The sequence below is a fragment of the Stegodyphus dumicola genome, chromosome 7 (assembly GCF_044657685.1).
Source record: "Stegodyphus dumicola isolate Sdum_Otavi_A_Nest chromosome 7, ASM4465768v1".
In the NCBI taxonomy this organism is placed as follows: domain Eukaryota; kingdom Metazoa; phylum Arthropoda; class Arachnida; order Araneae; family Eresidae; genus Stegodyphus; species Stegodyphus dumicola.
This window is the reverse complement of record NC_140774.1, coordinates 25,009,999-25,024,680: the sequence shown is the minus strand read 5'-3', so window position 1 is coordinate 25,024,680 and position 14,682 is coordinate 25,009,999. Positions and strand designations below refer to the sequence as shown.

Here is a 14,682-nt window from a genome sequence, read left to right as displayed (position 1 = left end):
AAAATCTGCCACTTCCTGTTCCACATGAAGTAGTAAATTTTAAATCTCCATTGTAGACTAAAATTTCTTTAGCCTTCTTTAATTTAATACTTACGTGGGACATAACAGTTCCACTTCAAAAAAAGCTTACTTTTGATGACATTGCTTACGTGAAAAAGATAACATCATATTTCTTACAATTTTATTATAAATCTGCAAACAAGTAGCACTCCTAGTAATTCATAAATTCAAGTTAAATACTATGCAAGAAAAATAGGCCATGCACAATGAATTGATGAGGCGCCAGTTGTCATGCATCAATTTTTAAACGAATAAAAATTTATCTTTGCATCTATTTAACGTTACAGTCACGGATATACAAACATGTTTTTTAAACCGATAATGACTTGCTTTTTAATCTGATATTTTGAAAGCTGGCGAGGCGCCCAGCTCCATTTGGGAAACACTAATAAATAACTGAAGAACTACAATAATAATAATTTAGGGAGGAGGCAGATGATCATTTTTGGAGCGCTGCCTGCTATAGGATGGCGACGAATAAAGTCGATCAACGCTTGAGGGAATAATGCACTTACGTATAAGTGACTGAATTTTCTGGTAACTGAGAAGAAAACATAAAGAAAAAAAAGTAAGAGAAATAAATAAAAATTTCAATGCTCTAATGCAACGATTCTTAATATTTTTACGCTTGTGGAACTTTTCAAATATTTATAGCACAGGAAACCATTACACAGTCCCGTCTCCAGCATCTTCCTGTGAATCAGGCGATCAATATATTTGGCGCCCAACTATACTCATCTATATAAACTTATCACTATTTTAAGGCAAAATACAACTTTATTTAGCTACCGCCTGTGATAAAAACTTAACTCACACTCTCAGAAAATCGGGGCCTTAGGCAGCTGCCTGTGTCGCCTGTACTTCTGGCCGATGCTTATAATTAATTTGCACGATGGATACCATGGATGATCAATGGGTCTCACGAAAACCATGATTTTTGTGAAATAACTCTGAAACGTAATTCTAATATATAATCTATTAAAAAAAACTATGCACCAATTAAAAAAAATGAAACTTAGCATTGAAGAGATGTAAAAAATAATGAAATAAGTTTGGAAGGAGGATTTTTATAAATTATTAGCAGCAAGGTGATAGCATTTTAATAAGTAGTAAATCTTCCTCTGGCAACAAGTTATAAGCCCAATATCTGGTGGACCTTAAAGCCAGTTATTTAGGTTCGTCAGTGGAAAGTTCTAATATACATTTTTATAAACAGTCAGTTTATCGAGTGGTTTTCTGAGAAGGTATATTCGTTTTCCCTAGCATGATCCGACGTGTTTACTGAGACATGTCTGAGTACCTACCTGACAACATAAAGAAGCGAAAATCTAAAAGGCATGCTTGAGAAAATCGTACATTTTCTTGTTGTCTAATGGTATCTGGGAGTTTATGGCAAATGGTATCTTGATCTGATAGGCAGCAGAGATATGCGAGCCATCAGAATACACTGCAACCTAGCTAGAAGGAATTTGCTATCCCAAGACATAACTCTTCAGATATCACCCTAAATATGATTCGCACACATAAGGCGCGCGTCTTTCGATAGTAAATGCAAAATTGGGGGACTGCCCACTTTCTTCCTCGGGCATCAACACAAAAACAAAACCGGGTTTCGTCACTAAAGGCAACATGCCTCCATTCAGATACTGTCCATGATGACCAGCTAGTTTTGCCTGTGTTGGAATTTCAGTGATAGCCTCCTTAATAAACATTGATACCTAAACTAGCTTCTGCTATTCGCCAGTTCAGTTCAATTGCTGATGAATGAGGACAGTTGGTCTTTAGCAGTGGTTAGCAGGTATCATCCCACATTCATTATTAATAAGATTTATTTTAATTTTAAATAATAATAGCGAGAAATGAACTAAACACGAGCTCCCGCACGACAAGTTAAAACTTAACCATCGGCTTATCGAGATTCATGGAGTGACGAAGAAGTCTGGAAAGACCAGTTGGAAGACGACGACATTAAACACGTAATTCACTTAATGGAATCTTCAAATAAGAAATCTAGCTGACAGGGCATTTCGATCTATAGCCCAGTGACAAAACAATATTGCGCTCTCTGGGAGTCACTCCATATTCGAAACGACGTCTTCTTGTACCCGAAGTTCAAGCCGGATGACGGAAAGATATTTCGATGGGAGCTGACACTTCCAATATCTCGAATCTCGAACGTCCTTAAAGAATTACACACCAGTGCAACAAGAGACTACAATCGGAATAATGAAGACTTTACACAGAGTTCGAGACCGCTTCTACTCAAGTAATGTAAAGCATGACGTGCAAAAGTGGTACTAAGCTTGCTATGCCTCTGCGGGTCGGAAAAGACTGAAGAAACGCAGTCGAGGGAAGCTATAACGTTACAATGTAGGAGCGGCTTTTGAACGTATCGTCTTCGACATCCTGGGACTTCTGCCACGAACTGCTGATGGCAACAAATACATCTTCGTTGTCATTGATACTTCACCCAGGTGGCCTGAAGCTATCCTATTCCTAATCAGAAGGCTGTCACGGCAACGGAAGTACTGATACACCATTGGATTTCCAGGTTTGGAGCGCCTCTTCAGTGACATTCTGATCAAGGAAGAAATTTTACCTTCGCTGTAATTAAAGAACTCTGCAAGCTATTCGGTATCGAGAAAACCCAAACGCACCTTTACATGCTCAGTCAGGCGGCATGGTAGAGAGGTTCAATCGAACCATCCTTAATAACCTCTCGTTGGAGGTTTCCAAAAACCAACAGGACTGGGACAAGAAGTTATCTCTGTTTTTACTGGCATATTATGCAGTCCAGTCCACAAGACTACCAGCTATTCCCTATCGCAGATGCTCTTTGGTTGTTACCTTCGTCTGCCTTGTGATCTTTTTTTGGTCGCCCTCCGGATGGCATATTTCACAAGTGCACATCAGCGTAGCCACTGAAGGACGGGTTTCGAAAATGGATCAAAGAGCTGCTATTGCTCTTGTGACGCTAAATCTTCGTGCATCTGAGCATATGTTGTTTACGTTTTAATTTGCATTTGTTTCGCAGTTATAAATATATGGCGTAATAGTAGAAATTTTGTAGTGCTTTCGTTTTCCTAAGTTTAATTAATCGCTGACATTTCACTTTCGCGATTTTTATCACGCATTAATATTTGGATTGATGGTGACGGCATATTATATGGATTAAGATAATCCAATTGCATATTTTTTGAGCTGAGAATGACTGAAAGGGTTACAATGAATCTAATGTTTTCTTATTTCAGTCCTTGCATTCTTTTGATTTTTAAAGTGTAAGATTCAGAATACATATGATCTGATTATATCCATTCCTAACATTAAAAATTATATGTAAATAAATTGAATATATTAATTGTGAATAAGATAAGTTCACTCTGTTTGACGAGTATTTCTTGTGTAGACAGTACATTTAAGAGCCAGTTATTAAATGTGAAATTTAACACACTAAATGTATAGGAATGCTAATAGTAAAGTTCACTTTGAATAAAATTCTGCATTGGTTATTATTACAGAACATCTTTTTCATATAGACTGCAATAAAAAGTGCTGACTTCTATTTACATATATAACTGGTGTAAATATTTTTTTTCATACGCATAGTTTTATATAAAGATTGCATTTGGGCTCAGATGTTTATCACACATTTCTTTCTTCATCTTATTTACCACTTATTATTAAGTAATATTTCACATCTCTATTTTTGCGAAGTATCCAACATGTGTTAGTATTTATTTCAACCAGGTAGTGAAATCTTCATAATTGCCTATATTTGATCTAACTTCGCAATGAAAAGTTTCAGAAGCAATCGACGATGCTTGAATTATTTTGTACACAAAATTACGTGGCAGAATATTTTCAACCATCTTGTTTAAATCATAAAGCACGCGAAAGGTCATGTGACATGACAGAAATATCACTGGATGCTCATTGGTCCATCCTAGAAGCCACTCCCTCGGTGGCTACACAGATGTGCACTTATGAAATATGCCTCCGGATGCGCTTTCATTGCCGGAGGCGTACATCCAAGATCTCCAGGAATGGTTTGAAGTGATACACAATTTTGCACGAGGAGAGAGTCAACTTGGCGACGAAGAGAATGAAGATCCGATACGACACGTTATACGACACGAGTTACAGGACATCGATTCAACGAAGGTGACAAAGTGTCGTATTGGAATCTGATCCTACAGACTTTCTCCTAAATTGCAATTACCTTAGGACGGCCCTTACACATTCCTAAACAGGCTGAACGATGTCGCAGTTCAAATCCGTAAGTCATCGAATTCCTAAAGCCTAAAGTCGTTCAGTACGACAGTGTAGAATTGCGAAATGCTTCTTGTACAATACATTTTATCAAGCTACCATCGGTTCTGTGTGCATACAGCCTTTACGATTCCCTACGCAAGCAACAATCTATTTGTTGGATATGGGAGTTTGAGGGTTACGCCTATAACACGGCCTTTTTCTAAATCAGAGATCTATTTACAGCTGTCCAGAACGTTTCTAATACATCTTCCCACAAAACTTGCTATAGTAAAGTAAAGAATGCAATAAAAATTGCCCATGATTAAGAACACCGGTCCCTCTAAATTATGTAATATGCTCCCTTCCCATGGTGAATGAAGGAGCTCCATCACATCAATTGCACTGAAATTCTAATTATTTGTATATCTTCTCAAACGGCATTTGTATGCCAAGTTTCGATGCTATTGCTCAATTCTTTTATTGAAGCAATTTTTTTCTTCTACTTCTATTTACATCGACCTCCATAAATGCGAGAATATTCTTCTATTAAACCCTGATATTACTATAATGTCAATTTTTGCAATCGCATGTTCTCTTTCTAATCACTTTAACCATGCTTTAATAATAATTTTGCATTTTTGGCAACTCACAAAAGTCGATCTTTACACCCCTATTTCATTGTTATACGTATATCTGGCTATACCGCAGTTTTAACTTACTAGCATACTATTATTCAGGGCTGTGGAGTAGGAGTAAGTTGGAGCTGGAGTCGCTAAAAAACAGGTCGACTCCAGCTCCAGTTTTTGTTGGAAAGTTTGAATTTGAAATGAAATTAAAACGAATTGAAAAAAATTAATGATAAGCTGAGTTATTATTTTTATTTATGGACTATATACTACATTAATAGTTATTTTCTATTTTATTGACATATTAATAAATAAATATAAGGGAGGAGGATGGATGTGATATTTGCCATTAGTGATTAAACTGATCCATTTAGTTACTTCATTTGGTTACAAATCTCACTGGTAAATTTAGGTAAGCAGCAATAGCAACAAGAACTCCCAAAATAATGCCATTCTTAGGAAGCTAGCAGGAAAAGGAGCAATATTGATCAAGCAATGCGATTAGGAAGTACATATTTGATGATAAAGAGGTTGTTAGAATTAAAAACATTTTTAGAAGATGTAGATAACCTTAATGTTTCACTAACAGAAAGACTGTGGAATTATCTTGCAGAATTGGAAACTCTTCTTTCTACACCGTATATAGCCACAAAAAAACTGCAATCTGAAAAATTGACAGGAGGCGAAAATGGAAGAATGTGATGCTTGTTCTTTCTGAAATGGAGGGCTTATTGCAGAAGGAATCTTGCTAGAAAATAGATCTTGCTGGGTTCAATATATGTAGATCCGAAACATCGAATTTTCTTAGATGACGAACAAATTAAAATCGCAAAGAAACCCATCTATGAACTTTCATTAAGAATGAAATTATTCTCAGAACAATTGGAGAATTCGAATCAGGACAGTCAAACTGCAGACATTGCAACTGAATCTCTACCATCCTCTTCCAGTGATGAATTAGATTTTGAGAAATATTTTTGGATAATATTGAAAATGCTAAAGCACAGCGAATGAAAATAAAGAACCAAGAGCCTTTAGATATAAAAATGAAAAAATACAAACAAGATTTCTGCATGGCCTTTGAAGAAATAGAGAAATATGATTGCGCTTGCAAGACACCTCTTTTAGAACTTACAAAAATCTATCCTGAAAAGTTAAAAAGAAGTAGCCCTAACAGTAACAGCTCTTCCTACTAAAGTCAGTGTGGAAAGACTGTTCTAATCTCTGAAGTTTATCAAATCGGATCTATGGCCCTGCAACAACGAAGATCTTGCCAAAGCTATACTGTTTCTTAGAAATAATTAATGCTAGTTTTTCCATTTCATAATGAATGTTAATTAATATAAATAATTTGCTATGCCATCAATTTTTTTCTGTAGCATCTATTATTTCTTTTATATTAATAAAATAAGTTGTAACCCATGTGTATATATTTACATAGTCTTTAAAATTCCGGGAGTCGGAGTCGGTCATTTTCCCTACCCACTCCACAGCCCTACTATTATTCCTATTATACTTCTCATTATTTTATATTATTTTATATTTTATTTTTTTATCTTATCGCTCATTTTCTTTGATGGGTAAAGGTGTACCCTAAAGTTTACTTTACGCCACTTTGTTTTTACGAAACATTTACCTTAGCTAGTATTTCCGATAGTCGACTGAAACTCAAGAGAACTTTTTCTTCTACAAAAAAGTGAAACAGTGTAACGAAAATAATGCCTTTATAAGAAAAAATATGTTTAGATTTGTTTTGTGCAAAAACAGCAGAAATATAAACTATTGATGAAAGTGGATTCGTGTTTCCCAAGATATACATTAATTAGCAGGCCCAACAACGGCCGAGCGGTGAAGTCGCTGAACACTGGTAGTTCGGTCCGAGGTTCGAACCCCGCGAACGGGCTGGCTGCATGGGCGTTTTCGTGGTTTTCCCCATGTGTAACGTGTATACGAGCCAGTTTCTCTTAGAAAGTCCTCCACGAAGGCATCCCTCCCCTTAGGCAGATAGCCCTAGTGTGCTTTGCCATAATTAAATACACCACCATTAATTAGCATAAAACAGATTAACTGAAAATCGTCTAGAAAGGACATTTTAAATTATTGACATGCAAATTTTCAAAATTGTTTACACATTTTTACAGCTGTGTTTAAGGTAGGGGATCTTAGCAAGGGCACTTAAATAAAATTCGGAGAAGAGCGGCGTTTGGTAAAGCAGAAATATAGATTGCGCAGATTATTAGGCTTTTCGATCCAGAAAACATTCCGTACCAACTGCGCCCTCGTCGATATTCGAAACACAAATATTCTACTTACTGACCTGACGTGCTAACCAGTTATACCATGAAAGCATGCATGGGGAAATGCGACATTTCTGAAAGATGATCAGAAAACGCTGAAAGCGAATGTTACATTTCAAGACTCTTCATATTAATACTACAAAGAAAGAACTGTGTTATAAATACAAAATCAGAATAAATAATCTTTGATCAAGCTTTGACGTCTTTGTTTTACCGTCCTATACACGTACACAAGGGTTTTTAACAAAAAAAGTCTAAGAAACATACGAAGAGATACTCAAAATAATTATTACTGGGCCAATGGGGGATAAATTAAGCACAAGACTGACAAAGTAGTGACATGCACTTTTTTAGGGTAAAACTAATTATGCTTTCTGTGATACGTGGTATTATTGTTCATTCTTTTATATTACTGATTTATAATTACTCAATAAACATAGTATCCGGCATGTAAACAATGTCATTGTTTTGATACTTCATGTGTACTGTTAAGATGACCTTCATTTACGAGGGCAAAAATGAAAACCCGGAAATGTAAGTTCTAACAGAGATAATACGGGTAGTAAGGCCTCTATGATTTAATGATATTTTCAAAAGAATGGTAGGTTGATGGTGTAGTGTACATCCGGAATATTATCTAATTGTTACTAATATTGCTTACCAGTAAATATTTAAAGCCGGTGCACCAACTGCTGAGAACTTAAATAAAAGAGTAATATTTTTCTTTTAAAAAAAAATTTAAAAAAAGATTTCAAATAATTATTCATCAGTGTCAGAGATAATAACAATAAAAAAATCCAGAAATTATTTATTAAAAACATTAATTTTTGACACTTTTGTAATACTCGTTAGTGTGAGTCCCTCATATTTAAAAATAAACCAACTTGAGAATACAGGCATATTTTTTCACTTAATTTATACTGACATAAAACATACACATCTGTTTTGTAATTTCACAAAGTAAGACTTCGTCAAAGCTGAAAAAGGTAAGTGGAAGAAGCACTTTTTATTAATATTTCAATATAAACCTATTTTTTCGCATTAGAAACGGAGTCCTTCAAATCATACGCACTGGATTCTGACGTTACTAGTTTGCTAACTGAATGAAACAAAATACATAAGGACTACTTGCCTCAAGAAGAGATGACTTTATGGATAACTTTCTATGTGACGCTTGCTCGTAGTTAGGTTATACTATATGGGAAAAACTGCGAAAACATCCATGCACCCAGACCATTCGCTGGCATACAAATCCAAGTCAATTAAACATTCAGCTTTAAATAATTATTATAGCTGGTGATTTGTCACAACAATATTAGGAGGATACTATTAATAAAAGGTCATCGAAGATTATTGTTTTGAATATTTTGTAAAGTAACGAAATATGCATTCAATAAAATTTGTTAGCTATCTGAGTATGGCAGAGTACACGAAGGCAATCTACCCAAGGGGAATGCCCTCGTCGAGGACCTTTTTAAGGGAAACTGGCTTATATTCACACGGGAAAATCACAAAAGCAAAAAATATTGCCAGCTCGCTTGCCTAGATTTGAGCCCGGGTCGAACTATCCGTATTCAACGTTCTTAATTATTCGGCCTATAGTGCAGCACTGATGGAGAAAAAAACTGCGAGTCGATAAAACTGTATCAGATATGAGGTCGGTAAAATTTCTTAAAATAACAAAACTTTAACAACTTTAAGCTTTTTCTTTAAAACAAGAAAGACAGAAGATTACAAGAGGTTAAAAGAGCTAGCGCCCTGTGGATGACCGTCAGGAAAGATGAACAAAAACAAATAAAAAAAAAATAAATTATTAAATAAAATTTAAATAGATAAATAAAAATTAATACATTAAGATAAATTAATGACAAATAGTTGAATAATAATTTTTTTAAAAAAAGAAGGATCTCATTTTATTTAGAGCTTCGGCTGGAATTATAACTCCACTCAGAGAGAGAGAGAGAGAGAGAGAGAGAGAAAGCATCGGAGACGTGCTCCAATGAGATCCCGCTGAACATCAGCCCTGATTACAATAACTTTTCGCTTGCTTTCTTTTCAACTCATTAACTGCCATAAGCCGTCGGACAAAGTATTTTATAAGGAGCTCAATACTGCATTTACCGAACTGATGTCTAACGTCTGTTTTGCATACACCGAATTTTCTTTCATAAATTCTTCCTAAGACATAAGAAATCACAAATTTATAAAACGAACTGACAGTTACACTTATCCAGAAGAAAAAAAGTAAGTCTGTAGGATAAAAAAAAGTTTTTTTATGCTCTCCTGTGCTCGAATCTTACCTATCTGTTCTTGAATTCACTCCTGCAGAATTCCTCCTTCAATTTTTTCCTATTTTGAAATTTATTTATTAAATATCACTTTCTTCGAACTTACGGCTCATTAAATTCAACAGAAAAGGCACAAAATATTTGAAAACAGCATATCTTTAGAACAGCCGATGGAGAAGTGGTTCTTAAGCGTTTTTGCTCCATGCGCCACTTTCACTATTGCATTTCTCCCCCTTTCCCAAATTCGAAAATATACATTTATTTCGATTTTGATTATTTTTTAACATGCTGTTATAAATTTAAAAAAAGCGCAGAAAATGTTGATAAATATCAAAACCTGAATAAAAGTATTTTTTGATATTCATAAAGTAAAACTAAATGCTTAACAGCTAAATAAAAGGTTGACAGCATTCCTCCCCTGAAAGTATGAAATTGCCCCCTGGATGAGAATCTTTGCCATAGAGCGTTCAGTGTTGCAACACAATTTTTCCAATTCGGTATATTACATCTTTAAAAGTAATACATAGAGTGAAACGTGGCGGCAATATGCTGCCATACATTTTATTTTTAGCACAAAGGGCGTTATCTAGAAGGGCTATTAATTTCGTTTTGCCATTTTGCGTCGATTCACTTTTCAAACTGTTGCCACCAAACATTACAGCCCTGTATTATATTTAAAGAGATTAAATAATGAAGAATCTGCATAAATGTATGTATGTTCCTCGCATTGTGATAAAACAATGGTACCTAAATCCATCAAACTTTGAATAACGTAATCCTCCGCCGAATATAGGCGTCTGGAAGCCCTAATTTGGATTTGTTTTATTATCGATTTCATATTTTGTAAAACTTAAACGAATTTTTGATTAGCAAACTTAACGATTTAAAAGCGAGCAATGGCAACACTCTACGGGGGGGGGGGACCTTTTTATCTCCAGCGCGCAGAACTCTGTATCGGAAATTCTAAAGATATGCTCATTTTAAAACTATTTTGCGATATTGCTGTTGAACTGAATTTTATGGTTTAAGTGCGAAGAACGTGCGATATTTAATAAATAAATGTAACACACAAAATGTTTAAAAACGCCCCTTTGGACGAAATTTAAAATATGAAACATTTCAGATATTTTTTTCTTTCTTTTTCATATTTGCTATATATATATATATTTTTTTTTTGAAACTATAATACATGGCGATAAATTTTGGCGTCAATAATTTGAAAAGTTACAAAAAGAGAGATGGAGATTTACAGCACTTTCCGTATTAAAAAAAGGGGGGAATTAGAGTGCAATGAAATTCAAATAAGTATTTCATGTTATAATGTATCAACTACAAACAAACAAGACTGCACCAGTTGGGCGCAAACGGAAAATCCCCATAGGATTATGGTGGGCACGGCTTTATAAGAGGCTTCATTTTTGTTTATTATAGGCTATTTAAATTGTATCTTGCTATTCGAGAGGACTGACCTATACTTTGAGTGGCTACTTCGTTTAAATTTGGATGTATAAGAATTAGCATTTTTGTCCTTCATCTGTTTCTGGTTTGTATAATATTCTGTGAGCTGAAAAGGATCAGAAAAATAAATACAAAAGCACAGCCTAACAAAACGAAGAGAGGGGAGTTAAAAACTCACTGATGGATACTTGTTCCTCCTCGGGGCATGAAACCAAGCTGCTCTTCTCCTCCACATGTCGACGTACTGCATCCTGATCCACTGACTCTTCCATCTCGGCATGTTTCATCCCGTGAGGGATTTCACCAGCAGACTGACCACGGCGACGAGAGTCTCAAGGGGTGCGCGCGCTCGCAAGTCACGCTCTGGCGACTTGGGGGGAAAGAGGACCTTGGGTCCATTTCTTTAACCACTGAACAGAATTGGACAGAATACGGAATGAACTGAGAGACGCCAGAAAGGCAAAGCCTGTGACGAAAACGCGAGGAATTCTTTTTTATTATTATTATTACTGTTATCATTTTCTCTTATATGACTCGGGAGAATTCCAACCCGCTTGCCGGATGTAAAACTGCCCGCCGTTTATGGCTTTCATAACTCGGGAAGTAGGTCGCCAGGCTTGCGTGAAAAGCCAAAGCTTGCTTGCTGCGCCCTGAAAGTTTGAGATCGCCTGTCACTCAGCTCGCCTTTGTTTAATGAGATGTCACGCCGTGTGATAAAGATGGAAAGTCCGCTGGGAGCATTCGACAGTAGTAATTGCTTCACGGGTCTTTTGTCAAACATAAAAATGTTTGACTGCGTCAACAACAGACAGAATAATAATATTAATAACATCAATCACATTTTATAAATGGAGCTTTTAACTCAGCCAAATGAAAACTGACAATTAAAACGCAATAGTTAAATAAATAAACTTCAGTTTACTACTTTACGACAAAAGCAAAGAATAAGGCTCATTCAGTTTATTCTGATAGAAGTCATTCTGCATACACAGTGCATTTACAGAGTTAAAGTACTATTTTTACTTCCTTGTACGAAGTAAAAAGAAAGTATTGTAATCGCGAAACGTTTCAGGCAGCATATTTCAACGAAAATATCCATTTTGACCGCTATCGAATGCAATTAAACAATGTTTTTTCGTGACATCTGTACGTAAGGACAGAATAAAGGACTCTTTTCCTCCAAAAAAATAATAAAACTGCTTTAAAATTAATTCTGTACGTACATGTACGTACGAACGTATCTCGCATAACTCAAAACAAGTAGCCTCAGAACGTTGAAATTTTGTATATATTTTGGTTGCAATCGGCCGCACCAAACGTCACTCTGTTACCCGGCTCAGTGATCTCAGTTTCTTTACTCTTATATGTTTGTAAATTGTCCATTTTTTGCTTTAAAAATGATTAAATTATGTTGTTCTTATCTTCCGGTTAAGGTTTTTATGCCTTTAGGAAATCTGCAAGCAATATTTGTAGAATTATCAACAATTTAAGAGCTGTTTAAGTGCGGTTAAGCCTAAATTTTAAATAACATGGCGGACATGTTTGTTTATATTTCAAACAGCAGAATAGTAGATTTGTTGCCAATCTTGAGGGACTAATCTTTGCAACAACAAAGACAAGGCCTTCATTTATTATTGCGAATTAAATTGTGCTTAATTCTTTCTGGAATTTTTTTCGAGGAAGTAAGTGTTTAAGATTTACTTCGTAATTTTTAATACAGATATTTTGAATTTTTATGTATTTTTGGCTTGTCGCGAAGTGAGAGCTGAATTAATTGAACGAGAAATACTGAATCGTCTGTGAAAACCTGTTTCTTTTTTGTTTAACTTCTTTTATACATTGTTCTAGATTTATTATAGTATTTGAATACAACATGTGGCAACGATTAGATAATTTTTCAAATGATATAAATTTTGTACATTCTGAGTTATTATATGAAAGAAATATAACGCTGTTAAGTGAACCTAGCGCCAGAGTGTTGCTATGGTAAACAAATATAGTGAATTTTAAAGAGTGCATTTATTCTACTGTAGTTTATGCGCTATCGACAGACTAAATTAAATTCAATTCAATAAGTTTAAATGAAATGCAAGAAAAAATGCGTTTAATTTATACCAGGAAGTCATGTGTACACATCAGATTTTTTTAAACAAATTGCAGGAAACCTGTCAAACGATAATTGACGGCATCTATTACAAAAGTATTTCAGCTTGCTTTTTCTAAAATATCGTCTGCTTATGGACAAAATTTTCTATACAATTAATCGTCTGCTTATGGACAAAATTTTCTATACAATTAATCGTTTGCTTTGATCGTTTAAAGAGAATATTGGATTGGAAAGCTGAGTAGAGAATAGCAATAAAGTTACATGCACGGAATTAATCCTGATATTTTCACCAAATTAAGAATACATATGAAATTCGGTGCTTTACTTAGAATTCTGACCCAAAACGGCAATCATCTTCTAGGGTGGGAGGAAGTTCACCATGGTCGAAAAAAAATCGATTAAAAAAATCCCCAGAGAAGTCCAAGTTCTGACTTTTCTAATGGGAATGAGATATAATTCTAAAAGACTTTTTTTCCCCTAAAAGACAGATGGTGAATTCTATATTTCATAAAGATTTAATGGTCAGATAACTGCAGAGAATTCAACACATTAGACTTGCTAAAGCTCAATGGAATAAGTGGCGTGTGTTGCAAGACAATGAGCTATCGCGCAATTTCTTTTCATCAAGCAGTTTCTAGGAAGGAGGTGTCACAATTCTCAACCAGTTCCTGTATTTTGCACTTAGACACTAATCTCTTTTTCCCGAGTTCTACGAAGCAATCAAACAGCTGCATAATCGCATCAAGATATTGAAAACTATATGTTAATTTCTTCAAGTTTCGATTTTGTATAAATTTAATTCGAAAACTTTTTAGACGCACTGTATATATGAGGAGGATAAATTTGAGTATGCGAACAAAACTTAAGAGCACAAAAGCAATTTTATTACCTCTGGAAGATAATTAAAGAAATTATCACTCCCTCCTAAAACAATACTATATTTTATTGGACGGTGAATATTACTAAGAACAGGCTTCGTTTCAACCGCAGAATCCAATGACATAGATGCCAAAAGATGCAATAATCAAAACAAAATCAATAATAAAAGTTTGATCTGGTTATTTTTTGCAAGCGAAGATCTTTGCTGAGAGTGGATTCTGAAATCTATCTTTAGCTGCTGTGTTCTGCGAAGCAATGTGCAGCAGTAATTCGGTTATTAATATCAGCAGCATATTAATATCAGTAAATAATATTTATTATCTTTGTTTCATTTTCTTAATTTCTTGGTAGAATTTCTTTCCTTGTTTTGTAAGGATCTTAAGTTTTACTAACGTTTATTTTATTTTAAATCTTTACTATCACTTCTTATTTTCTACTTCCGGCCAGAATTATAAGCGTGAAGGAGTTTATGCAAAGTTGTCTGGCGAACGCCAAGTATTTAAGTGTGGCCTTTTTGCCAAGCAGAAGAGAGGAAGCAGTGAGTTCGAAGCAGGCCGCTTACCTTAGAAGTTACGCAGTTGCTATTTGACTTCCAGGCCAGAGGTTTTAATCCTCTTGATAAATTAAACGTATAGTGTTCACAGTCTCTGTGCTACATACGCTTCCTGTTATTATAAGGCCAATCTTACACGTGTATTATTCTAAAGTTAAATTTG

At 35.0% G+C, this 14,682-nt stretch overlaps 1 protein-coding gene across 5 annotated transcripts in view; it reads right to left on the bottom strand.

The window, feature by feature from the left end:
• The window catches only part of LOC118199886 (serine/threonine-protein kinase 26-like), a 124,224-nt gene that overhangs the window by 70,591 nt on the left and 38,951 nt on the right, over window positions 1-14,682 (bottom strand). The window contains exon 1 of one of the 5 annotated variants that reach the window (XR_015041953.1): window positions 11,159-11,442. The exons of 2 other annotated variants lie outside the window; for them this stretch is intronic. Coding sequence is in view for 2 of the 3 variants with exons in the window: in XM_085819980.1 (XP_085676106.1) it covers window positions 11,159-11,260 (102 nt within the window). In the remaining variant the exon portion in view is untranslated. Of the gene's footprint in view, window positions 1-11,158; window positions 11,443-14,682 lie in introns of those variants that run through there. 2 more of the 5 variants (XM_085819980.1, XM_035371748.2) reach the window with 2 other exon arrangements.